Source organism: Micromesistius poutassou (assembly GCF_964030765.1).
Source record: "Micromesistius poutassou genome assembly, chromosome: 4".
NCBI lineage: Eukaryota > Metazoa > Chordata > Actinopteri > Gadiformes > Gadidae > Micromesistius > Micromesistius poutassou.
The window spans coordinates 7,592,414-7,619,466 of record NC_140274.1 but is presented as its reverse complement, the minus strand read 5'-3'; the positions used below and the strand labels follow the sequence as shown (position 1 = coordinate 7,619,466).

General features: G+C 45.7%; 2 protein-coding genes across 2 annotated transcripts; both read left to right on the top strand.

The window, feature by feature from the left end:
- Window positions 1-62: 62 nt before the first annotated feature.
- LOC311342322 (WD repeat-containing protein 20) lies at window positions 63-7,392 on the top strand. The gene is made up of 4 exons (XM_084467172.1): window positions 63-476; window positions 1,441-1,623; window positions 4,834-6,351; window positions 6,953-7,392. The coding sequence occupies exons 1-4, from the start codon at window positions 99-101 to the stop codon at window positions 6,998-7,000; spliced, it is 2,127 nt and encodes a 708-aa protein (XP_084323298.1). The 5' UTR covers window positions 63-98; the 3' UTR covers window positions 7,001-7,392.
- A 3,372-nt stretch (window positions 7,393-10,764) lies between these two features.
- On the top strand, window positions 10,765-25,827 carry hif1al (hypoxia inducible factor 1 subunit alpha, like). The gene is made up of 15 exons (XM_084467047.1): window positions 10,765-10,904; window positions 16,590-16,780; window positions 17,088-17,245; window positions 17,501-17,585; window positions 17,814-17,923; window positions 18,483-18,637; window positions 18,804-18,910; window positions 19,179-19,326; window positions 19,999-20,273; window positions 20,658-20,842; window positions 21,010-21,081; window positions 21,945-22,123; window positions 24,270-24,375; window positions 24,476-24,596; window positions 24,748-25,827. Exons 1-15 carry the CDS (start codon window positions 10,879-10,881, stop codon window positions 24,810-24,812), a joined length of 1,983 nt encoding a protein of 660 aa, XP_084323173.1. The 5' UTR covers window positions 10,765-10,878; the 3' UTR covers window positions 24,813-25,827.
- The last annotated feature ends 1,226 nt before the right edge of the window (window positions 25,828-27,053 follow it).

Sequence of the window (27,053 nt, the reverse complement as noted above, 5' to 3'; positions counted from 1 at the left end):
GCTCCCATCTTCATTGTAGTTTTTTTTTTTCACATTGTGGTGTAGAATTATTTCCAGGTCAAAATCTCAGTTTCCTGTGCGGCTTGTTTGTACTAAAAATGGCCGGAGATGGCGGAGCTCTGAAGGATATCAATGAGATTAAATCACAGTTCAGGACCAGAGAGGGCTTCTACAAGCTGCTCACCCTCTCCGACTCACAACAGCGGGGCGGTGCGCCGCGAGGTCCGTCCACCGGAGCCACGCTGGGGCCCGGGGGGGGACCGGGTTCGATACCCGGTGGAGGGGTAGGTCTGCTGCAGGGGCCCGGGTCTGCCTCTTCCAATGCCGCAGCCAACTCCTCTCCGGCTGGCTTCCATCCCCCCGTGCGGGTCTCCATGGTCAAGCTCCAGCCAGAAGACCCGGGCGAGGAATCCGAGCGAGTGTGCTTCAACATCGGCAGAGAGTTATATTTTTATACGTACACGAATATCAAAAAGGTGAGACTTGTAAAGCGCCCATCGGGCTGAATGACAGATTGGATGATCATGGTGGTAGCAGCTAGCTAGCCAGCATTGTTGATGATGGGATGGTACGCGCTGTCATGGTCCGGCGTCTGTCTCATCATCATTACCTATACTTTCCTCCAGAAAAGAACGATAAATAGGTCCACGTCTGGTATTTAATGTGCATTTAACACAAGCCTAGCAAAAAAATTGCACATTTATAGGATATGTTGTCAAATTTCACATGAGTACCAAAGTGTTAGGCTACTAGATGAAAAATATAATGTAGCCTACTAAACATGAACAAGAAATCAAGAGATATTATTTAAAGTAAATATTCACAGAATGTCGCTGACTGTGGGGTGTTGCGATCACAAACTGAAGATGACATCGTTTGTAGCACAAGAATGATCGTTTATGAGCTTCTGTTATGCTTCGGTCATAAAGAGGTTCATAAATAATGGTAACTCATGTCACAGTTATATTGTCTAGAAGAGTAAATGAGAGTATAATAAAGTATACTCAGGGGGCACTGTGCTTTGTGTATGTGAAAGTACCCTCTTTCTCCAAGGATGGGGCACAGCTCATAGCCTAGCCCTAAGCCTATGGCCAATTAGATGATGACTTGATTTAAGGACACCCTGCCTCAGATGTGGATGCAGTATACAATATAAAGAGATGCATTCATAGTTCACACACATTTACATTTTGGACTTGTTGGTAAATATCCCTGCTCATATGGAAAATGGATATACTGTATCATGTCATTGTGACTCACTCACTATATACTCTTATACCTTATCTCTCTCGCCTTTGAATGCCTCACTCTCCCCCTCTCAATTCAAATGATCTATCTCTCTCTCCTCCCTCTATCCTTGTGTTCTCTCTCTCTCTCTCTCTCTCTCTCTCTCTCTCTCTCTCTCTCTCTCTATCTCTCTCTCTCTCTCTCTCTCTCTAGGCGGTGGACCTCAGTAAACCCATTGACAAGAGGATCTATAAGGGGACCCAGCCGACCTGCCATGACTTCAACCAGTACTCTGCCACGGCTGAGAGCGTGGCCCTGATTGTGGGCTTCTCGGCCGGGCAGGTCCAGTACCTGGACCCCATCAAGAAGGAAACCAGTAAACTCTTCAACGAGGAGGTGGGCCTGGGTGTTTGTGAGTGTGTGTGTTCAAATGTAATGTTGTCTCTGTACATGCTAATAGGTGTGAAATTGTTTTTTCCATTAATTTGTGGGGTACATTGTCTAGGTGGACACCTAACCTGAAAAATGTTTTCATCTTTTTTTTGGAGAATAACCCTCCTGGCTGGTCTTGTGTGTGTGTGTGTATGTATGTAATTATGTGTGTATGATGAATGTGTCTGTTTGTTTCTGTATGTATGTGTGTGTGCCTGTGTAGCCATATTCATCTGGGATGTATCTGTTTGTGGACATCCACATTATGATCTTGTCTATGCATCTGCATATACATTAGCTTAGCATTGTAAACACACACACACAGCTATTATGCTAAAAGCAGCGAGGCCACACTGCTCTTTGTAGTAGACATGCACCTGAATTCACAGTAAATCAGTGGATAAAAAGCAGTTTGTAATAGTAAGTGGAATACACAATCTTAGTGATGCATGTTTATGTAGTATAAATGAGATTAGTATATGCTACACGTGAATCTCCTAAGATGGTGCAATTTGATTGGTTCGCTATCTCGGGATATTGGGCAATATCCCATGATTGAGATCTTAAACTCGGGATATTGTTTTCATTGCGTGTGACGGTCGTCTCGTCACGCAAATAAAAACAAATAAATTGCTAATTATCTTCTTAATTTTTTTATCTTTGTGTTCACGTGTAGTATATACTAAAACAATTATTAGTGCCCCCTCGTCCTTCGGTCTCGGGGACTATTCCCCAGTATTCACGGAGCCTAAGGTGAATAATTGTTGAATATACAGTCCATTAGGTTCAGGTGTTGCAGCTTTGAAACAGCGATATAGTCTACTCGTAATGACCATATATCTCTGTGTAACCAGCCAAACATTAAATGGTTTGAACAGGATGTTGCATTCCTAAGGAGATATTGTGATAACGGAATAGGGTTCCATCAATCAAGCCCCCCTCTCCCACCTCCAGTGTGTGGAGCGCTCGTGTTCAGATTTAGCTCAAGTTAAGTGGTCCAGTGTGAGAGAACTGCAGATTCAGCCTCAGGACCTCTCTGAGCTCTCTCGGTTTTTCAGCGTTGCATTGTGGGAAGTTAAGTTTCTATTACTATTATTACAGACTTCCCCTTAGAAGCACAATGCCTATCTCTGTTGTGATCTAGTTCAATGGGATTCCAATTAAATATTTGTTAAAGGCATGCGCTATACTGTGAAATAGGTACTTTAATCTCTATATTTTATTTAATTACCTTTCCTAGCTGTGTGTACCATGCAGTGGCGGACTCGGGGGGGGCAGGGGGGGAAACCGCCCCCCCTCGTGCCTCCATGGTTGAAAAAGCGTGCTAAAGTGCCCTCAAGGGTGGCGAAAACGAGAGGAAGTGCCTTATTGGCTGCCCTTTACACGTGCAAAAAATTATTGAGCACCCTTCCACCCCCTCCATACAATCAAATATGATGATGTGCCCTCTAGAGCAAGAGTTTAAAGTCACAATTCTGACTTCAATCTCAGAATTTTGACTTTTTTTCCTCAGAATTCAGAGAATAAGGTCAGAACTCATTTTTTTTCTTATGTGTGGCCCTAATCCTCTTCCGTATAATCTTAATGAGGATGAGGACTATTTCATCATACATGATGCATCATAGCTTTTTGCACGCTGGTGGGGCCCCATGTTGTGCAGAATGTGCCCTTTTTATTTTTTCGCCCCTGCCCTTCAAAGTCCGAGTCTGCCACTGGTTGGCAGGCTCAGTTATCATAACAATATCCATGATAAATGCTTAAAGTACAGTATGGAAATTCATATTCTATAATCAAAACATGTGTAATTTCCCTCTACTTCTGCTCTCAAACCCACCGTCATGTCTGTCATCAACGGCTTTCAGCCTTCCCCTTGTTTTTATTTTATTACTTACCATCTCTTTAACTTACAATTGCCTCTTCCTCTCCTAAACCATCTCTTCCTCTCCTTCTCATGTCTCTCTTCATATCCTACCGTAATGTCTCTCTCTCTATATGTTCTCCAGAGGTCTCTCGCTCTAGTCTCTCTCTGTATGTCCTCCAGAGGTCTCTCGCTCTAATGTCTCTCTCTCTCTATGTTCTCCAGAGGTCTCTCTCTAATGTCTCTCTGTATGTCCTCCAGAGGTCTCTCGCTCTAGTCTCTCTCTCTGTATGTCCTCCAGAGGTCTCTCGCTCTAGTCTCTCTCTCTGTATGTCCTCCAGAGGTCTCTCTCTCTATATGTTCTCCAGAGGTCTCTCTCTCTATATGTTCTCCAGAGGTCTCTCGCTCTAATGTCTCTCTCTCTCTATGTTCTCCAGAGGTCTCTCTCTAATGTCTCTCTGTATGTCCTCCAGAGGTCTCTCGCTCTAGTCTCTCTCTCTGTATGTTCTCCAGAGGTCTCTCGCTCTAGTCTCTCTCTCTATATGTCCTCCAGAGGTCTCTCGCTCTAATGTCTCTCTCTATATGTTCTCCAGAGGTCTCTCGCTCTAATGTCTCTCTGTATGTCCTCCAGAGGTCTCTCTCTCTCTAGTCTCTTTTTGTCCTTCAGAGGTCTCTCTCTCTGTATGTCTTTCAGAGGTCTCTCTCTCTCTCTAATGTCTCTCTCTCTGTATGTCCTTCAGAGGTCTCTCTCTCTAATGTCTCTCTCTCTGTTTGTCTTTCAGAGGTCTCTCTCTCTAATGTCTCTCTCTGTATGTCTTTCAGAGGTCTCTCTCTCTAATGTCTCTCTCTGTATGTCCTTCAGAGGTCTCTCTCTCTCTCTAATGTCTCTCTCTCTCTGTATGTCTTCAGGTCTCTCTCTAATGTCTCTCTCTGTATGTCTTCAGAGGTCTCTCTCTGTATGTCCTTCAGAGGTCTCTCTCTCTAATGTCCCTCTCTCTGTATGTCCTTCAGAGGTCTCTCTCTCTAATGTCCCTCTCTTTGTAGGTCTTCAGAGGTCTCTCTCTCTCTCTAATGTCCCTCTCTTTGTAGGTCTTCAGAGGTCTCTCTCTCTCTCTAATGTCCCTCTCTCTGTATGTCCTTCAGAGGTCTCTCTCTCTCTCTAATGTCTCTCTCTCTGTATGTCCTTCAGAGGTCTCTCTCTCTCTCTAATGTCTCTCTCTCTGTATGTCCTTCAGAGGTCTCTCTCTCTAATGTCTCTCTCTGTATGTCTTAAGAGGTCTCTCTCTCTAACATTCCTCTCTCTGTACACCCTCCAGAGGTTGATAGACAAGTCCAAGGTGACGTGTCTCAAGTGGCTGCCCAAGTCGGAGAACCTGTTCCTGGCCTCGCACGCCAGCGGCCACCTCTACCTCTACAACGTGGACCACCCGTGCGGGACGGCCGCGCCCCAGTACTCCCTGCTCCGCCAGGGCGAGGGCTTTGCCGTCTACGCCTGCAAGACCAAGACACCGCGCAACCCGCTGCTGCGCTGGGCCGTGGGCGAGGGCGGCCTCAACGAGTTCTCCTTCTCCCCCGACGGCGTGCACGTGGCGTGCGTGGGCCAGGACGGCTGCCTGCGCGTCTTCCACTTCGACTCCATGGAGCTGCAGGGCGTGATGAAGAGCTACTTTGGCGGCCTACTGTGTGTGTCGTGGAGCCCCGACGGGAAGTACCTGGCCACAGGCGGCGAGGACGACCTGGTGACGGTGTGGTCCTTCGCCGAGAGCCGCGTGGTCGCCCGCGGCCACGGCCACAAGTCCTGGGTCAACGTGGTCGCCTTTGACCCCTTCACCACCTCCCTGGAGGACGAGGAGCCCATGGAGCTGAGCGGCAGCGAGGAGGACCTCCACCAGGGCGTGGCGCCTCCCGCTCCAACTCCCGCTGCGTCTGCCGCCGCTCCTCCGGCCGGCGCCGCCGCCACCGCCACCGTCCCCCCCGCCTCCTCCATGCACTTTGGCCGCATCCGGACCAGCAGCACGCTGTCCCGGCTGTCGCGCCACAGCTCCAAGGGGGGCTCTCCGGTGGTCTCCTACCGCTTCGGCTCGGTGGGCCAGGACACCCAGTTCTGCCTGTGGGACCTGACGGATGACGTGCTGTACCCGCGCCTGCCGCTGTCCCGCGCCCTCACCAGCACCCTGGTGCCCTCGCTGTCCCACTCCGGCAGCACCTCCGCCACCGTGGTGGGCGGGGTGGAGGGACACCACCACCCCCCCAACACCACCACCACCACCGCCACCACGGTCGTCGGCGCCATCCCGCCCACGCTGCCCCTCCCCCTGCCCCGCTCCCTGTCGCGCTCCAACTCCCTGCCCCACCCAGCCGTCGCCAACGTCGCCAAGGGCTCCGGTGCCACCGAGGGCGGAGGAGGCGGCGCCGGGGGAGGGGGCGGAGGAGCGGGCGGGGGAGGGAACGCCGTGAGCGGCAGCGCTGTGGGTGGGGGCAACAGCACGCCGTTCAGCATCGGCCGCTTCGCCACGCTGTCGCTGCAGGACCGCAAGTCGGAGCGGTCGGGCGGCGGCGGCGTGGAGAAGGAGCACAAGCGCTACCACAGCCTGGGCAACATCAGCAAGAGCAACGACAAGATCAACGTGGCGCCACGCAGCAGCCGGCTGGACGCCGCCAAGGTGCTGGGCACCACGCTGTGCCCACGCATGCACGAGGTGCCGCTGCTGGAGCCGCTGGTGTGCAAGAAGATCGCCCACGAGAGGCTCACCGTGCTGGTGTTCATGGACGACTGCATCATCACCGCCTGCCAGGAGGGGCTCATCTGCACCTGGGCGCGGCCCGGCCGGGCGGTGAGTCAGCCGCTGCTCCTACAGTAGTCCTCGTTCATCATCATGTTCATGGTGGTGCTTGTTAGTACGGACAATGAACAACACAATCACACAACGCAGTTGAGCGCTAGAAAGCAAACTGTCCCAGATATGAATAATGGTTTATACCCAAGTTATGCATGTTCTGCATTTGACCCGAGTGTCAGGATAAAATATATTATAGATTTAACTTTAAATTAAAACAATTAAATAACAATAACAATGAATTAAAGATTTATTTAGTGCATATGTTAAAACATTAAGATGTAGGTTGGCGGCAAGGTGAAGATGCTGAAAAGAGGAAAAGATAGTTTGATAAAATGGTCTATACTAGACTCATTTTGATTGTAGAAGATGTTCTAGAGCTAATTAATTAACATGGATTAACACTACTTGGTTCATTGTCACTATCTCTCTGTCTCATTGTGAACCAAGACCTTCACACCATTTCCTTTTTCCAATTTGTAATGTCTGGATTACTCTTCATCCTAATCCTCAACTGTGGGTGGCACATGATGTTTTCTCTCTGCCACTGAATCTAACGTCTTCCCTTTTTTCCTCCCCTCCTCTCTCTGCCCTCAAGAACTTGACAGCACAAAACGGCAACTCTCCCAGCGGCACGGTGGTATAGCTGGGGGGTAAACTGTCCCCTCCCTCTCTCCCTCCCTCCCTACCTCTCCTCATCCATCACTCCCTCCCTCTGGTCATTGCTGCCACCACCACCTCGCCCTGCATACCATTGTCAGTGTTAACCGCCTCAGTGCTCCTACAGAGCCTCCGGACCCTACCGTAGCCCTCCCTCACCCCTCTCCCCATCACTGACTCACCTGGGCCACGCTCACTCACCTGGACCATGCCCCGCCCTCTTGCCGGAGCCTCCCACATACCTTGGCACACCTCCCCCTCCCCCCACCCCATCAAGCAGCATCAACAACACAGGGTGACGGGGGTCCCTGACTTCAGGATCTCTTCCCCTCATGGAGCTGAGATCCACCAAGAAACAAACCGTCCATCCTTCTCTCTCTCCTTCCATTCCTTCCCTCCTTTCTTTACCCCCCCCCCCCCCCCCCCTGTGCAAGAGACACTGCAAAAGCCACGGCCAATGTATTAAATGTTATTTATTTTATCACAAATCTGTGTAGTAATTTATACTGTAAATAATGGAAAATACTCTATAAACACTAGAGGACAACCATCGCCCGCGTGTGGAAGAACACGCAGTAGTAGGAGGAGGAAGAGGAAGGAGAAACGACTGAAGAGACTGACGAAGATTAATATATAGAGATAACTCTGTTGTACATAGAAGCTGCGGTTAAAACTATTGAATGTCTGCTGTCCAAGGGGGAACTTTTAACATTCAAATGGGTTTTGATTTTGCGTGCTAGTCTTCACTGGTCTGCCCAAGTGTCCGGGGGGTAATCTTACCCCGATGCATTCTGGGTCCAACTGTATGAACACTGAAGACAGAGGGCATCTTCCAAAATGGCCGCTAGCTGTACATTTCAGCTCACTGTCCAGTCGTACTTCATCACTATATTCATGAACGAACAACATGTGTGGACTCGAACAAACACTCGCTCACTTAGTACAAGTAACACATTTCCCTTGCAGTTGAAATGATCATGCACTGAAACATGCACACACAGACACGATTCCAAGTTTATTTTGTGTGTTATTTTTTTTTATTCCTGTTTTTCCTGGACACCGCCTCTTTTTGCACATTAAGAACCTTTCCCCGTTTTGTCTTAAGCCTGGACAATACCACTGCTGCAGTCTTAACTCGGCCCATTATTTACTGAAAAATAGATTACTGAAGTTGTGTAGGGGGACGGATCTGAATTGAACTTGATTACGAAATGAGAGTTCATTGATTGGCCTCTTGAACCGTCCACCTTCTCAGAAGACATGGCATTCCCTCCCTTCCTGTAGACCAGCACGGAGCAGCTACCGATCCCTCTTCCTTACCATTGATTTGGTTCCTTTTCATTTGCATTTGTGTTTAAACTGCCCATTTGTGACTGCCTGAGGCTATTACTGGAATTAACATGACATTCTGTTTTAAGGTTTTTGAGTCATTGTTTATATATTGTTGGTTTTTGGTTCAGTATAGAGCTAGCTGACGCGCCCCCTAAATGTCTTTAATGACATGCATCGTACACGTATCTTGTACGTGAATGTTGGTATTGGCCACGGCTCGACTAAAACAAAACACATTTTACTGGAACATAAAGTACTGGGTCAGCATCCTCGCCATCCCAAAATAAGTTCTGCTGTCATGACGACGAGAAGCTCACATCATCTCTCTTATCTAGATTGTGACACGTCTCTTAAGCTGCATACTGTATCGTAAGCTCCATGATGTAACACACTATCCTCTGTATGACTTATTCAGAGACAGGCAATGTTTTCCAGAGGCCAGGACAATTACACCGAGCAACATAGGCAATGCTTCAGCTACTGCTGCATCTGATGGCTAAAATAGATTGGCCAGACAACGAACAATATTGTGAGGGAACGATCAGATATGAAAGAAGGTGTCGCAACTTGTTAATGGTGGAAACGTTAAATATAGGCCGTGGGTTTAATTATTTGTTTAAGTTTGATGACAAATTACCCTAGAGAAAAATAAAAAATAAAGGACTGCTGCTATTACATGGTTATAGGGGAACTTGCACAAATAACACCCAATAATTGAAATGCAATGGCAAATAATAATAACTCATTGAAAATGCCAGTTAACAGATTAGATTGGTGACAGTTACACTGTTACCAGCTGCACTGCTGATACCAAGATCTTGTTTTGTAAGTGCATTTTGGCAGTATTGAGACTAGTTACCCTTTGATTCGTACCCTTTTTGATTTTCTTAATTAATTCAATGTAAAATGTCAGCAAATTATAATTGTATTTATTTCATGTCTGTGTATGATCCAATGAAGGTATGAATTATAAATGCACTCCAAACTTGCTCCTGACGATGAGGCATAGTTAATGCCAGCAACATTTGAAAGTGGCAGTTAAAAGTAAATTTGATGAAGAGATGTTGCCACCTGTCGTCTTAATATAGCTGGTTCATGTTAAATATGAACTAGTCATGCACTAAATGTAAACTTTGTAGCTTATAATTATCAGATAATTCATAGTTTATTAGTTTACTGTGCTGATTGCCTTGAATGAACTTGATAACCTGTGCAATTTTCCGCTGAACTATAACATTTACAAAAATACAATATTGTTAAAGCATGAATTCCTTAATCTTCCTACACTTCATTCCTCTTTTGTGCTGGATCCACACTGCTTTTAGTAATGGATAATAAAGGTTACCTATAGAAACACCATAGTCCACATTAACGTCCAGAGAAAGCACGTCCAGAACCTCTTTACCCACAATGCCTTGTTCTGAGAAGCAGCTTTACGCAAAAGAGAAACACGCTTTTGTTAACTGATTTGTTATGTTTTGTTTTACATTCCAGATTTGACATCATAAAGCATGTACTTTTTTTAATTTAATAATTTCTAATAAACTATGCATCAACCGACACACAAACACACCAATTATTGACAGAAACGCACATCACGGCACACACACGCCTCACCTGCATCTGTACTGGTTCAAGTTAACGGCTGAATGAACATCACTGTTTGAATATGGAGATCTGATATTAAAAACTATAAACCTCACTCATAAGTGTTCTTGATATTATTTTTGGTACAGTTTTTAAATGAGGGTAGGCTACTGTGTTCCGACTTTTGAAAAATATTGATAAGAGATGATGAACGCACTTGAATAACTGACGGAGAGAAGAGGACAATACAAGGAAGACTTTTCAAAACATCAGATTAAGTGATTTACTTAAAAAAATGCAGGCCAGTTATTTGTAGGAATAATATGCCAATGACAAAGAAGAACTAAGAAGGGCACATGAGGTATTGACCGCATATTCTGTTCAGTAAACAGCAAGTTAACGTAAGTGCCAGGAATCCCCACCAACACAAGGATGTTGTTGTTCCGTTGAAATACTATAATAAAGCATTCTACTCTTCAACATGGTTATTCAACCTTGAACCATAAACGGCAGTAGACACTTCAGTAGCCTAAGGTAACTAAGAAATGTTCCTGATACACAAACATTTACCTAAAAACAAATGCTGAATTTGTATTGTAAACCTAGACATTTACTTAAACGTCTACATAATTTAATAATGTGTACACAGTACACATGAAAACACACCCTCCATCTCATACGCATGAGTGTGTGGCAGTTTAACCTTCTCTAACCGTGCAGCTGTAGCTACTCCCGACCGCTAGACGGCAGCAGAGGGATGCAGAATGATTACGCGTAAACGCTGTTCTAACACAAAGAGGCGAGCGCACACGAAGACGTCAATCGGAAGAGGGGAGGGACCAAGATCACTTCGGGATACAGTCGTGGCATGTAAGAAATAAACAACAATAAAACGATCGTTTAGGACACACGGACGGTGGTTTGACGTTTTGGGAATCGGATAAAATGCCAGAGTCCATCGGAGTTAAACGGTAAGAATTTAAAAATACGTAATTTACTGCATATTGAAGAGTTCGCTGTCTTATCTGCTCGCATTGTCCCGTTCGCTTCAACTTTGTGACACGCGTAGTCTCAATGTGACTTGTGACTGACCTTATGCAATTCAATTCAATTGTATTTGTAAAGCGCTTAATCACATATTAAGCGCCTCAAAGGGCTTAATAGGCAATATCTGTATGATATGCCCTCGATGTGTCCTATGTGTAGGAAATGAACAGTGCTAGACCACACAGCATTCCCACTGACATGTGTCATTCGCCTTTTGTTTCATGGCCATCCCTGTTTAAAGTCGATTTATTTTACTTTCGTTTTGGCTTCCTACCATTTATATTCCTCAAAGGAATATTTACTACCGTACTAACAACAGTGTTATGTGTAATAGTTAAGTCAGTATTTTGGTTTTGAAATATTCAAAATATTCTGGTGTGTGAAAGTTTAACACTTTACAGGCCTATGAGTTGTGCGTTGTTTAAAACAACCGAGACAGGACTTTCCGACACAGTTTTAAAGAGCATGATCTTTCTAGACCTGATATCAATTGTTGATTATAGATCATATATTTTTGGCCTAGGACTGGGACTGATGTTTGTGTTTAGATTGGCTTCCGGGTCTATATGTTTGGCCTGATTTACCCCCCACACACACACACACACACGCACGCGCACGCACACGCACCCGCACACACTCTGCCAACGAAGAGCAGTCAAAAACACAGACTGGGCCCAAAATTAGAGATTGCCCTTTTGTTTTGGTCAGTGAGGAATGAACAGCCATTTTGTTTTATGGGTTTATAAGACTCTCGCCTTAGCTTTCAATTGTGCACTTTTTCTATTCACACAGAGAAGGCAAAAATATTGATAATATACATTATAATAAGTGTAATTTATATTATTTCCTTTACACACACTATTGTGGTACATATGTGTTTGAAACCAAAACGTCAGCAATCCCCATCAGAAACCATGTGTTTTTAACAATGTCTGGTCTGTGGTTATCCTGCATGTTTTCACAAGCTCGGTGAGTGATAATATGCAGAGCATGTCAAGGCAACAGCAGAGATTTTCCAACTGGCTGAGCATATTCTATAGCCACCTCCAAGGCACTATTAGATGGGCCTATTTACTCACAATGTGCAGCCACAACAAGTACCATCATTACCAACCATTCACACCTCAGTTACCGATAACATGGCTTGACAGGGCAGTTCCCCTGTCATCCTACCAGGTGCAAGTTTTACCCCCTGTTTATTGCTGTGTGTGTGTGTGTGTGTGTGTGTGTGTGTGTGTGTGTGTGTGTGTGTGTGTGTGTGTGTGTGTGTGTGTGTGTGTGTGTGTGTGAGAGGAGAGAAACACTCGCTCTCCCCTCATTATTTTTCTCTCACTGTACATTTCTCTCTCTCGCCCCCTCCGGTGAGCTGTAGTTCTAGAGAACACAGTGTTCCAGTTCTCTGCTGATTTAACATCCAGACCTGTAATACTGCTCACACAAACACAGATTACTGACCCCTGTTTGTGTGTCCTGGCTTATCACACACAGCTCACACGTTTAGCTGTTCTCTGTGTGTGTGTGTGTGTGTGTGTGTGTGTGTGTGTGTGTGTGTGTGTGTGTGTGTGTGTGTGTGTGTGTGTGTGTGTGTGTGTGTGTGTGTGTGTGTGTGTGTGTGTGTGAGCGCATGTGTGTGTGCTGACTTACAGTAATAACTGTTTTTACAATGTTCTTAATGGTCATTACATCACCGTTGGACACTCGCATTCCTTCTTTCTCTCACTCTCTCACACACACAGCTTTGTTTCCCTTTAACATGAAAAATTTCTCCCTCGCATATCTCCATCTCTCACTTGACCTCCCTCTCTCTCTGCATACCTTGATATCTCACTTGATCGCCCTCTCCCTCTGTGTCTCTATTCAATCTCTCGCTCTCCCTCTTTCAATATCTCTCACAGTTTCTCTCCTTTTGTATCGCTCTCAGTTTCACACACTGTCTCTCTCTGTATCCCTCCCATTCTCTCTCTGTACCTCTCTCTCTCCATCGCTTATTCCATTTATACTGCTCTCACTTGTTTTCTGTCGTATTTCCCTCTTCATCTGTCTCTCTCTCATTTGCCTATATTGACGTGTGTGTGTGTGTGTTGAACTATGATTGCCCTCTTTCCCTTCAGATGTAATATGAACACGCTCTAGTACAGCCCCCCCTTTCCCTCCAACAGAGTATGTAGCATCTTACATCTTAAAAGGTCCTCTTTAAATAGATGATGTCAATCCTAATTTAGCGCCGTACAGCAACCTAGGAGTAGCACACTGTACTGATACAGTGATACAACAGTGGCCTGCATTCATCTGGATTGGCTCTCCTTCATGCCAATCAGCTATACTCCCACCGATCAGAACAGTGGACTATGTACTTTGTGTACAGCCTGAAGCCCCTTTCCCACTAGACAGAACACCCACTTACATCTGGCTTTTATTTAGCGGGGAATGTCACAATCGGCATTCATCTCTGGGAAACATTACTGTGCAGTAGGCACGGGTATTTATCGTGATGGAAACATTACACCCGGGTGGACACGTACCCTTTAACGCCATTCTGGCACTATGGTGTAACACCTTGAAGCCCTGATGTCCATCCTGATGTAAATAGACAGGAGCAACATGCAACGGCCACATTGTTTTTTGTATTGTTACAAACACGTCCACACCTGTCTATTTTTGTTTTCATTAGTACTTTGTATTGTATTGTAATTTATCCTGTGTTTTCCACTGCTGCTTTATTAATCTCCCGGATATCTACCAAGTGTGAAAGAGAGACTGAATAAGAAAACACGCACGCACGCACGCACGCACGCACGCACGCACGCACGCACGCACGCACGCAAAGTGAATGTCCAGTCTGGCGGTAATGATGCAAAGTATCAATGGTTTGTTGTACGATTAATGATTATTGTTTGTTGAGATGAGGGAACCACGCCCTGAAGGCATGGCCGTCTCAAAGAAAATTTTGAAAGATCTGGTTTCCTTTCCAATAATCCTCCTGTTCTATCTGTATCCATTTGAAATAAAGTCAGTTGATTTGGCTGCGATGAAAACAGCACTGATGTACTTCATAGCAATATGATGATTGTATTATACTAAACAGTATACTTTAACTTATAGAAAAGATCTTAAAAAAAAAAAGAAGTCAGTTCAAGCATTATCCCATGTTGTTGGACAACTCATGACTGGATTGACTTGAATCTAACTTCTTTAGAAGTACCTAACTTCTTTAGGTACTTTTATTTTGTAAGCCTCCATATTTCGGTGGTTGTTCCTCGTTCCTCGTTCCCCTGATTACATTTTATGGGGTTATGAAGATTAACTAAATAGTTTGTAGTTGCAGAAAGTGCTGTTTTAAGAAAATTTATAAATAGAAAACATTTGAACCGAAAGTATCCCTCATATAAAGCCTGTAAGAGGCTAACCCACAGCTAGCTTTCATCGTACATGATCCAATCACAGTCCTTCTACGCTTTGTCCCGCCCTAACATCCTGTATTACCAGATACGTGATGTTTCGGAAGAGAGATACACTCTGTCCCACTACCGCTGGAGTTATTTATATAATTTGTGGCTGTTATTTGCACGCTCGATGGGAGGGACATGGCGGGAAAAGCTTGGCTCGAAGTTTATTCACACACACACACACACACACACACACACACACACACACACACACACACACACACACACACACACACACACACACACACACACACACACACACACACACACACACACACACACACTTTTCAATATCCAATATTTGACTGGGTATTGCATAACAACTGATGGTATGAACATTTGGACGTGTGTTTGTGCTTTGGTGTTGTTTTCAGTCGAGGGAGAAGCTGTCTGTACTCGACGTCTGTGTGTTTGTTTACATCCAAAAGAGACGTCATAAGGGAAGGAGAGAGACGGTGGATAGACAGAGCAAGGCGATGTGGGGAGAGCTGAGAGACTGATGGAGGGACAGCCAAAGAGAAAAGGCGGATTGGGAGAGAGTGGGAGTAATTTAATCCCATAGAACCATTGGAGGACAGGCCAGAGGGCCACAACATATCGTGGCTTTTTCCCATTTATTTTCACAAGCATTGGAATGTGCTATTTTTTTTTTTTACCACATTCCAGATAACTCCCTCTCACACACACACCATTATGAATGTCTTCCATTCTGTTTATAGTAGTGTCTTTATCTCTGAAGAACCGATATTCCCCCAAGAGCTGCCGTCTAACGGTAAATCCTTCAGACAAAAATGCTTCGGACTGGTCATTTGTCAAAGCTGGGACTGAGAGCCCTAGAGGTCAGAACGGGGACTGCATGGCACTGTGCTGTCATTGTAGATCAATTGCAATATGAATGGTGTAAAGAGATAATGGATCACAACAGTGATTACTAAAAGCTCACTTAGGGCTGCAGTATTGCCCTGAGTCAGTGAATATGATTATGACATATTGTCAATTTGGATGATAGGAAATGTCTTGGCCAAGAAAAAAATAACCTTGTTTTCGGAAATAAAGTGAGACACAATATTATCAACATAAACTCTTACTGTAGTTATTAATGGCCATTTTCCAACTAACAATATTGCAACAACAGGTATAATATCCCTGACATTGGCCAATGGAGCCAATATCAGGGATTCGTTATTTATCTGGGTAGTCAGCCCGTAACCTAATGTCTGTCCCTACGTGGTGCGTTGAACTTTGAGTATGTTCCTAAGCGTTCTCTGGGTGAGTGCAATCTTCCCTACCTAGGGGGTTAGGTGCGAGGTACTCACCGCAGGTCCACAGCCAGCGAAGGTGAACCGCTCTCTCCGTGACACGACACCCCGCACCTCCTCCCCAGGGGACCAGCCCACGCGTTGAATCCTGTGGTTCAGTTTCCCCGTGTATGTACAAACAAAAGTTCTCTCATAGAAGTTTCGGGAAGAGCGGCGTGTGTCCTTCGGGTTAGGTCCTATCACTCCCACCGAGTCCCACCGGCAGAACGCCTCCAGAGACTCTTCACTCAGAGTCCCACTTCCTGACTCACCTGCTGCCTCAGCTATTGCTATTTACCGCTAATGAGCATGAGTGTGATGTCAGTACTGACCGCAACCATAAGCACGCTAAGCTCTATACCTAATCATAACAACCAGTGAATAGTTCATTGTTTTGACAACTAAAATAAAACGATGAAATGGGCACCTTGTTTCAGAAGAGGGGTGCTTCATGGTGAAATGGGCACCTTGTTTCAGGAGAGGGGTGCTTCATGGTGAAATGGGCACCTTGTTTCAGGAAAGGGGTGCTTCATGGTGAAATGGGCACCTTGTTTCAGGAGAGGGGTGCTTCATGGTGAAATGGGCACCTTGTTTCAGGAGAGGGGTGCTTCATGGTGAAATGGGCACCTTGTTTCAGGAGAGGGGTGCTTCATGGTGAAATGGGCACCTTGTTTCAGGAAAGGGGTGCTTCATGGTGAAATGGGCACCTTGTTTCAGGAGAGGGGTGCTTCATGGTGTCTCCAGCTCCTAGGATCTCAAGGAACTAAACAGGACACGTTTTTACAACAAACAATACATAATTTATAATCCTGATGAATAACCTACCCTCTCGTTGCACCCTTCCTCCCCTCGCTCTCCTCTCCAGGGCCAGCTCGGACCAGAGGAAGGTGCGGTCGCGGGATGCGGCCAGGTGTAGGCGGAGCCAGGAGACGGAGATCTTCTACCAGCTCGCCAACGCCTTGCCCCTCCCACACAAAGTCTCCGCCCACCTGGACAAGGCTGCCATCATGAGGGTCACGCTCAGCTTCCTGCGCATGCACCGCCTCCTCAGAGCAGGTCTGCCATCCCACAGAACATACTTTCACCTGCCAGTCAATACACTAGTCTAGTCAAGAGACCAAAATCCTGGAGCACTAACTGGCCATAACCGTCAACTACTTTTTTTGTCAATAAAATATGAAACAAAATATAATATAATATATATATATACACATTTCAATTAAATTATGCAATATCATAGACTTAGCCTCAAATCAGCCAAATACACCTTCATCTTGCCTTATTTTGGGAAGAAAATCCAAAATTTTGCTTAGGTTTTCCTGAAATGTTTACAATCCTTATATGATTAATATGTAACTCTCAGGTGAGAAGGAAGGGGCGGGGCCTAAGGAGGAAGCGGAGGAGGACTGTATGGACGGGTTCTACCCCCGAGCCTTGGCTGGGTTCATCACGGTGCTGACGGAGGAAGGGGACATGGTCTACGTGTCCGACAGCGTCTCCAAACACATCGGCATCGCACAGGTACTTCCTGCTAACACATGACATCACACAGGTACTTCCTGCTAACACATGACATCACACAGGTACTTCCTGCTAACACATGACATCACACAGGTACTTCCTGCCAACATGTTACATCACAAAGCTACTTCCTGCGAACACATGACATCACACAGAGACTTCCTACCAACACAGGACATCACACAGATACTACCTGCTTACATGTGAAGATGATTGTGTATGTGAAAATATGTTCCTGTGTGTGTGTGTTTGTAGCTGGAGTTACTGGGCCAGAGTGTGTATGACTTTGTCCACCCATGTGACGTGGAGGAGCTCAGAGACCTGCTGACCGCAAGACCAGGTGAGAATCGCTCCCCAGCTTTATTCAGTGGCTGGGCTGTTGACACCCGGGTTCTGGGTACTGGGTTCGGTTCCCCAGATGTCTGCAGTGTACCTGTAGTCTTCTTGAGTGTGAGCCAGCCTAACCCGACTGACTTAATTATATGATGTAGAACATTGGCCCGATATGGTAGGGTGGGGTCGAGGCTCCACCAATGTCACTCTTGAGGATGCTCTCACGGTTTTGTAGGTGGGCAGAAGACAGCAGACCAGTGGAGGGCTGTGAACTTCTTCCTGCGTGTGAAGAGCACCCTGACCAGCAGGGGGCGCACCGTCAACATCAAGTCAGCTACCTGGAAGGTAGAGAGACACACACACACACACACACACACACACACACACACACACACACACACACACACACACACACACACACACACACACACAGAGCACGCAAATCGGTTGGGTGTTAAGCCACAACGGCACGCAATAAGTCTTTCTTATAAAATAACTAAAAGATGATTGTGTGGCACAGCCACAACGGCTGGACTCTCCGTCCACCCCAGCCACGAGAGAGCCCCGAATGGATGAGGAAGCCTGCCTTTTAAGCAGGCTTCCTCAGGTGCTCTGCATCACGTTGATTGGGACGGGGCCAGGTTGCCACAAACACACACACACACACACACACACACACACACACACACACACACACACACACACACACACACACACACACACACACACACACACACACACACACACACACACACACACACACACACACACACACACACACACACACACACTTTTCACTGTTGAAAATACCTTGACAACTCTCATTCTCTCTACCTATCCATATCTCTCTCTCTCCCTCCCTCCCTTCCCCTCTTCCCCACCCTATCCTCCCCCCTCCCTCCAGGTGCTCCACTGTACGGGCTACGTGGGTGTGTGCGGCTCGGCCACCCTGCTGTGTGAGCCCGTCCCTCACCCCTCCAGCGTGGAGTTCCCCCTGGACAGCAGCACCTTCCTCACCCGCCACTCCATGGACCTGCGCTTCACACACTGCGAGGGCCGGTGGGACACACACACACACACACACACACACACACACACACACACACACACACACACACACACACACACACACACACACACACACACACACACACACACACACACACACACACACACACACACTCGCACGTATGTCGGGTTTAACTCTCCTTCATTCTGTTTCCAGGGTGACAGAGCTGGTCGGATATGAGCCGGACGATCTGATTGGTCGCTCAGCCTATGAGTTCCATCACGCCTTGGACTCTGCTCACATTAACAGGAGCCTCCACACCTGTGGGTCCCAATAGAGCTGTGTGTGTGTGTGTGTGTGTGTGTGTGTGTGTGTGTGTGTGTGTGTGTGTGTGTGTGTGTGTGTGTGTGTGTGTGTGTGTGTGTGTGTGTGTGTGTTACACTCTATACTATATGTTAACTATATCAATACATATACAGTATGTCATGTAAAAGTATTCCTCTGAAACTAAAACATTATTTAAATGAGTGTTGACATCTCACATTTGATCTTTAATGTGTGTCTGTCTGTCCTCCATGTCTGTGGGTCCAGTGCTGTCAAAGGGCCAGGTGTGCACCAGTCAGTACCGCTTCCTGGCCAGTAAGGGTGGCTTTGTGTGGGCGGAGACCCAGGCCACGGTCCTCTACAACAGCAGGACGTCCCAGCCCGAGGCAGTCGTCTGCCTCAACTTCATCCTCAGGTGAGGCCGCCAGCCCTCACAGGGAACAGAAGTCACATCTTATGAAGAAAATGCATGTGGTTACACGAGCCGACTCGTTGTGTGCACAGTGTTCCGAGGGCATGCTAGCATGCTATTGCTAATGCTAGCGAGGCCAAAGAGCGAGCGCGGCAAGTTCCAAGTCTCTGGGCCACTTGGCAGCGGACTTGGGGCTGATGAATTTGGTCAATGTGGTCCTTTACTTTTTGGAGACCTGCTTATGAGTGGTTTCTATAGTGTACCAACTTTGAGAACTCCCGAGTTGTTCACCTTCAGAAGGTTGGTGTCAGCGGTTTTCCCCATTGACCGCCATTATAAAAAAATAGCTAATTTTTTAGCCATCGACGCAAAATGTCCCTGGGCTCCTCTGAAGCGGACTTGTGATTGATTGAATAACGGCAGCTCATTTGCATAATCATATTTGCACACAACTCATTTGCCACTGGTTTGGTCTTAACAGATAGCGATAATTACAGAAAATCAGGCGAAAAAATCTCGAAATAAAAAACATTTTAAATCTTAATGCGTCATGACCTCTATTGACTCGGCCCATTACTCTTGTACATTGTCTAGCGGGGGATTTTAACCTTCATAGCGGACAAGCTCACAAACACTCTAAAGTGTACTAGTCACTGTCTCCTGCCCCCCTCCCAGTGTGGTGGAGCAGGCAGACGTGGTGTTCTCCGTGGAGCAGACCCGCTACAGCCGGCCATCTGAACCCCACATGGGGCCGGAGGTCTCCTCCATCACCACGCCCATCTTCAACGTGCTGGAGGATGAGGAGGAGGAGGAGGAGGAGGAGGAGGAGGAGGAGGAGCGCAAGGGTGATGATGATGATGAGGAGGTTCTCTTCCTCAAGCTGAATGAGAACTCTGAGGTCCTCCTGCAGCTCAGTCCTCAGCCAGGAGACGACATCATGCCACTCCCAGGTGAGCCCTGTCCCATTGTGCACTACCTGGTCACGTGCACTACCTGGTCACGTGCACTACCTGGACACGTGCACTACCTGGTCACATGCACTACTTGGACACATGCACTACCTGGACACATGCACTACCTGGTCACGTGCACTACCTGGTCACATGCACTACCTGGTCACGTGCACTACCTGGACACATGCACTAAATGTCACGTGCACTACTGTGCCCTCTGCAGTGTGCGGTGCACATATAACTAAAGAACCTCTGCAAGGAAACGGTCATTGAAGGTCACTTTGGGTGGCATGCTCACTCCCACAACTCCAGTGTGGGTGAAGAGACGCAGAGAGCAGATGCATCGTTTACGGAGTGTATTCCCCTCTCTCTCTCCCCCAGACTTTGTGCAGCTGTCGTTCGTCAGCCCCTGCGGGTCGGCCTCGCTGCCCGACTGCCCCCAGGACCTGTGCACCCCCGAGTTGCGGCAGCTGCTTGCACCCATCTTCGACATCCTGACCCCGCCCCCTTCATCATCAGCCTCCTCTTCACCAATGACCGCAGCGGCCCTCTCCCCAGAGCCAGAGGTGAGCGGCCAGATCAAATCCCGTCACGGATCGAAAAAACACCACTGTTTGAGTGGCTTTGAGCAATGCTTATTGGCATACTTCTCTGAATGGCTTCAAATCTTGCTTGCTCGTCTCTCTCTCTCTTTTTGTTGTATGTGTTCTCTGTGTCTCTCGCCCTCGTTCAGAGTCCGTCAGTGGAGAGGTTCTTTGCAGTTTGTCAGGAAGAGAGACAGAAACCAGCAGAAGACACACAAGAGGTACACACAGACAGACAGACAGACAGACAAGAAGAAACCAATCTTGTTCTTCTCCACCTACTTACATAAATGGAAGCTGCATAGAGATGGTTGACCAGTATAAATATCTATATAATAAATATCTGGGAACAACGATAGACAATAAACTCAAATCTGACGTTAATACTGATACTATTTGCAAGAAGGGACAACAACGTTGTACTTCCTTCGGAAGCTTAACTCTTTCAATAATGAGGTTATGTTGTCTTTATTTTACAAATCCTTTATAGAATCTGTTCTCAACTTTTCTTTTATTGCCATCAGCCTTAGGGACAAAAACAACCTCAGCCGTATTGTGAACGTGGCTGGGAAATTTATTGGCTGTCCACAAGTATCCTTGCTGAACATTTATGTGAAGCAGGTTATTCAGAAAGCAATGTCTATATTGGCCTGTGAAAATCATCCCCTTCATCGTTCATTTGAGGCCCTTCCCTCAGGCCGGAGTCCCTTTTTATTAGTCTAATAGGACAAAGAACTATTTTATTCCTAGCGCAATACGTTTGCTCAATTTGCACAATTCTTTGCATATACCTGTAAATGTATTTGAATCTGATTACTAGATAAGTATGACAGTTTTTTTGTTATGTGCTATTTATGTGTACCTGACTGCAAGACAAGTTTCCCTTTTGGGACTATAAAGTTAAACTGAACCGAACTGAACACACACACAGTTCCCTGAGAAAGTATTGACCCCAGCCTGGCTATCTCTCCTTCCTTTTCTCTTCTTCCTCTCGCTACATCTCCCCCTTCTCTATCCTTCCCCTCTCCATTTCATTCCGTCTCTCTCCATCTCGATCTATCTCCCTCCCTCCCTCTCTCTCCAGGGCATGGAGGAGGTTGACCTGGAGATGTTGGCTCCTTACATCTCCATGGACGACGACTTCCAGCTCACCTTCCTCACGGCCCTTCCGGAGGGCTGTGACCTCACATCCTCGTCTTCCTCCTCCTCTTCATCATGCAAACTGCACACCGCCACATCTGCTGCCACCAGCCTCAGGAAACGGTAGGTGTCTCGGTCTTCCAGTAGAGGGAGCTCTCTGAAAAACACAAAGGCAGGCACCACTTTAGAAACCCTAACCCCTAACCCAGGACACCCTAATCCCAATCCTAAACCTAACTCTTAACATTTGCGTTGATGTTAAACTCTTCAATTGTTTGATCCTTTGAAATATATTTGGAGAAAACATGTGTGTGTGTATCTAAACTATGAAGAGCTACTTCCAGAGTCTGTGGTATATACATTATTTATCATCAAGGATTTAACAAACGGAGGATCTGAACTGCTCAGTTTGATCAATACAGTCAGCATGGCTCTGTTGTTCTCTAGACTCGAACCTATGATCCACATACTAACATACTCCATGTTTAGGAATTGATAAACCCACCCTGCACACAACAGCTTCTAAGGGCGTATTCACACCTGCCTTGTTTGGTTCGAACCAAACCAAAAAAATCGCTGGTGTGAATACAAACCATCGAACTCTGGTGCGGACCAAACAGTCGGACCGAGACCCAGCTGGAGAGGTGGTCTCAGTTCACTTCCAAACAAACCCTGGTGTGATTCGCTTGAGATGTGAAAGCGAACGCACCTCGGTCCGATCCAGTTCTAAAAATCAGACACCTCATTGGACGTTACAGGCATCCACTCGGCCGTGCGCATTATGGGAATTATTGTTTGATTAGTTTTTTGTTGTTTGATATTGTTTGATATTTGGGTCCGATATCCAAGAGACATTCTGTCTCCTCTTTGCTCCATGTTGAGCCACAACTCATTTTCACCTGACGGTCCGACAAAAGCACGTAAAAAGTTTGCTGGAGAACACACATAAAAATGCAGATGCATTTAACACATTCAGCACCAGGATGAGGGAGAAGGAGTTGGACCAGTCCGCAGATCAAAGTATGTCACGCTGGATATCCATGATTGTTTACTTTCACCGGCGCTTCACCCCCCCCTTTCTTTTTCTTTAACGCTTTATCCCGCCCCATACCTTTTTGTCAAAAGATTGAACGATCTTTGCACGCATGTGAAAAAGCCGCATGTGAAAAAAGGGTAAAGCCGGCCACACACCGAAGCGCAGTTTCCGCGCGTCAAATGCCGCCCCTAGCACCAATAGGAAGCGGTGCACTGCAGCACCGTTGTGGTTATGTTTTGAAAGCAGCAGATCAACAAACATAGTCGGTATAGGCTACCATTAAGTTATACGAGTTGTTTTATGACTACATATGCGCCTGATGCACATGATGATCTCACATGATGATCACATCATATGATCCTCTGTTTGTGCTTACAATGATCGTCACATTAATTCATAGTTACTTATCTCCTGTCGGGCACTTTGTTTGCGGTTTAGTCACTTTATTTACTGTCATTGCTCATTCATTTTGCATTGTGGAATTATTCATCTACTGTATCAACTATCTCCATATGTACAGAACCTTGTATCAAGCCGGGATGTACAAAATAGCTTTAAAAAAGCGCTTTTTCACGCACGGCGACGCTAGGGAATATAACAGTGGCGTGAAGCTTAGCGGGGCGGCACAGCCGGTGTGGGCTAGTACGTCGGAAATAATGGGAGCGTTCTTTTTGGCGCTGCGCTGCGCCGGCGGTGTGTGTTGGGCTTAACTTGTCAAATTCTGGGACTGTTGCGAAAATTGCAACGTGAAAAGGAACCGCACCAAACCAAAAAATAAACATTGTATTTTGGTCCGGACCAAAGAGAGCAAACTTTCCTGGTGTGAATATGCCCTAAAACCAATAGCATCATGTTGTAACAATGAAACACGCCCATGTTGACTGTCCAGAGCCCGTACGTCTGGGTGACCATTTCTGCTGTCCAGCTCAATGAAAAGGGCTTCATTTCATAATCTCTCTCACACACACGTCTCTCACTCTCACACATTGCATCTATGTTTCTCTCACAATATATCCGCATCTTGCTCCCTCATATTGTATCTGTGTCTCTCTCTCATTATGTGTCTCATTGTATGTCTCTCTCTCGCTCTCATTGTGTGTCTGTCTCTCTCATTGTATGTCTGTCTCTCACATTGTATGTGTGTCTCTCTCTCACTGTGTGTCCCTCCCTCTCATTGTGTGTCCCTCCCTCACATTGTATCTGTCCCTCCCTCTCATTGTCTCTCTCTGCCAGGACTCATGGTCTTGACAGGACCCTCTCGTCCGTGTTTGAGGACAAGCGACAGCGACGGGACTCGTCCGCTGTGGACCAGGACCTGCTCTTCACACACAGACTACTGGTGAGTGAGACTCTTAAACTCACTTAACTCATTGGGATGTCATCCAGATGGAAGACACAGTAGTTGGAGACATTTTTTTTTTTTTTCCTCCCATCTTTAGGACTGCCTGGATGACACCGACCAATCAGATCTTGAGCTGGAGCCCCGCCCCCAGAAGAGCCAGTTGCTGACAGACAGAGATCCAGTCTTCGGAGGCTTACAGGGACTGTGTGACACAGCAGGTACACACACACACACACACACACACACACACACACACACACACACACACACACACACACACACACACACACACACACACACACACACACACACACACACACACACACACACACACACACACACAAATGAATTCCTCTCTCTCTCCCCCAGCTCTGATGAGGGATGTCTTTTCGTCCCGCCCACCTGACCGATCTCCTCTCTCACCTATGACTTGATGAGATTCCTGTCAATCAAGAATAAAATGTTCTGCCTGAACGCGCACAAACCAAAACCTGGCGACCCACTGCCACCTGATTCTTCCTCTCGTTGGAATTGTGGGTTCAAACATGGTAATGAATGACTGATGAATGACTGAAAAAAAAAAAACCTTTCAATTGTTTTTGTTTTCGGGTGAACCTAACCTATGAGGTGCTTGGGTTGACTTAGTGGTCCTTTCCATGAGAATACGTACACTATAAACGCTGTGAAACTGATTCTGCTGTTACGCTACAATACTATCCTTTATGCCAGCTTTCCTCCTTTTCTTTTAACCATATTTCACAGACATTTCACTCTGTGGATTATTAATCAGGTTTTAACAGATCTCTTTACCCACACAAAGATGGCTTCGACCAGGTTTCAGTTTATAAGAGGCATCTTCTGTTTAAAGCAATTCTGTTGTCTAGAACTTAAAAAATATATATCAGTTCAACAACTCAGAAATCTGCATTATGGATTTACTTTAGAGTCATGGACAACTCATAACCTTTCTATCATAATGTCACCTTACAGAAAATCTGAGAACACAAATATCATTGGCATAATTTAAAATATATGTTTTTGTATACCTTAAGTCTTTCTAAGATAATTGGAAGTTTTAAAGCTATATTTTGTATGACTTTTGTCATAAATGTAGACGATATGCATCATGCACAAGCTTAATATTTTTGGAAAAGGGAGGTTTGTTTTAGTATCTTCGGATAGCCAGAGGGTTGGTGCATAAATAAATCTGAAGTGAGGCATGTAAAATGTTTTTACAATTATCATTTGATCTGCATATCTTCAGAAAACAGTTAATTTTGAGTTTTTAGGAGTTAATGTTTTTGTCTTTTGTGCAACATTGGACAGTTACAATGTTTCCTTTATATACTCACAAGTTATAAAGATTGTACGAGTAATCCTTTGTTTGAGTTCACACCTTAAACTGTAGCACTTGTTTGAGTTTATTAAACATAATTTTTCTTAAGCCTTCTTAAGTGTTTTATTTTATTCATAGCCTAACACAAACTACATATTGTATTCAAACCTTCTACAAACACATTTCTTCCAATTAGATTTCAAACTGTCCGTTTTTGGGGATATAATATTTGTCATATTAATACTGCAAGCCGTCCATAGCCTAGCAGACATTACAACTATTGAATCCCTTCTCATTTAATTAATGCATCCATGTGTATTTACCACTATTTGATCACTATAAAAGCAATATTACTTTTATTATTAAACTACAAACATGATCTACAGCAGGGACCCAATTATGAAGAGAGCACCGAGCCATTCAGAAACATGTTGCTTCCTCAATATCAATTCACTGAACTGTATTAACACCAGCATTTCGTAAAGGACTTAAGTTGCGATAGTCACTTCCTGTTGAACTTTTCCCCTTTCCCATCAATCTCTATCTCTTGCTCATCAGTGTGTTTCAAGTGGAAACAGTGACCCGACCCCCCCCATGGGATTCATTCATCTGACTGTAAGCTACTCGAGGATCATTTACAGTTAGCAGTTCTCCCTTTAACTTCCTGTTGAAACAGTAGCCACTGTCGCTGGCCTATTGATAATTAATCATCATTCCCCTGTGATGCATGCGTTTCTCTGTACTTAGAAATGAAATCTAGTGATAAAGTGTACAGCTGAATCTGTGATGTCACAAATAGGCTGAACTTTGGCTTTCCTTCAAATTATGAATGACTCAATATAGATTTGCTGTTTACAAATACACATGCATGTTAAAATGTTATTTTGCTTAATGAATGACTTAAGTCAAATAGTAATGCAACTGCTGGTTACGTAGATGTACACATTTTTATAGTCACTATGCCAGCTTCATTGACATACTATAAATCGAATTGCCTGCCACTTGAATCTGACAACAAGCATTTACCTGCAACTCGTAAAGTAGGCCTACTCAGAGAACGGGCTCTGGCCTACTGATGTTTCACACACATCCGCTATTACCAGCAGCTGTGTCCATCCGTGCTTGTTGTGAAAACAGCCTTTGTTGAGAGGAACAACTTTCATTCCTCCTGCAGCACATTCAGCCTCTACTTAGCAACCCTTGGCTAAGAGTAATATTTACAGTCAAGAAGAAGAACCTCCGTTTCCTCTTTTCCTACTAGGACACACCTTCTCAGTTTGTGGCTTAGATGGGGGCAAGCCTGTGTTGAACCGCATTCACGTGGATCATTTGTATAAGT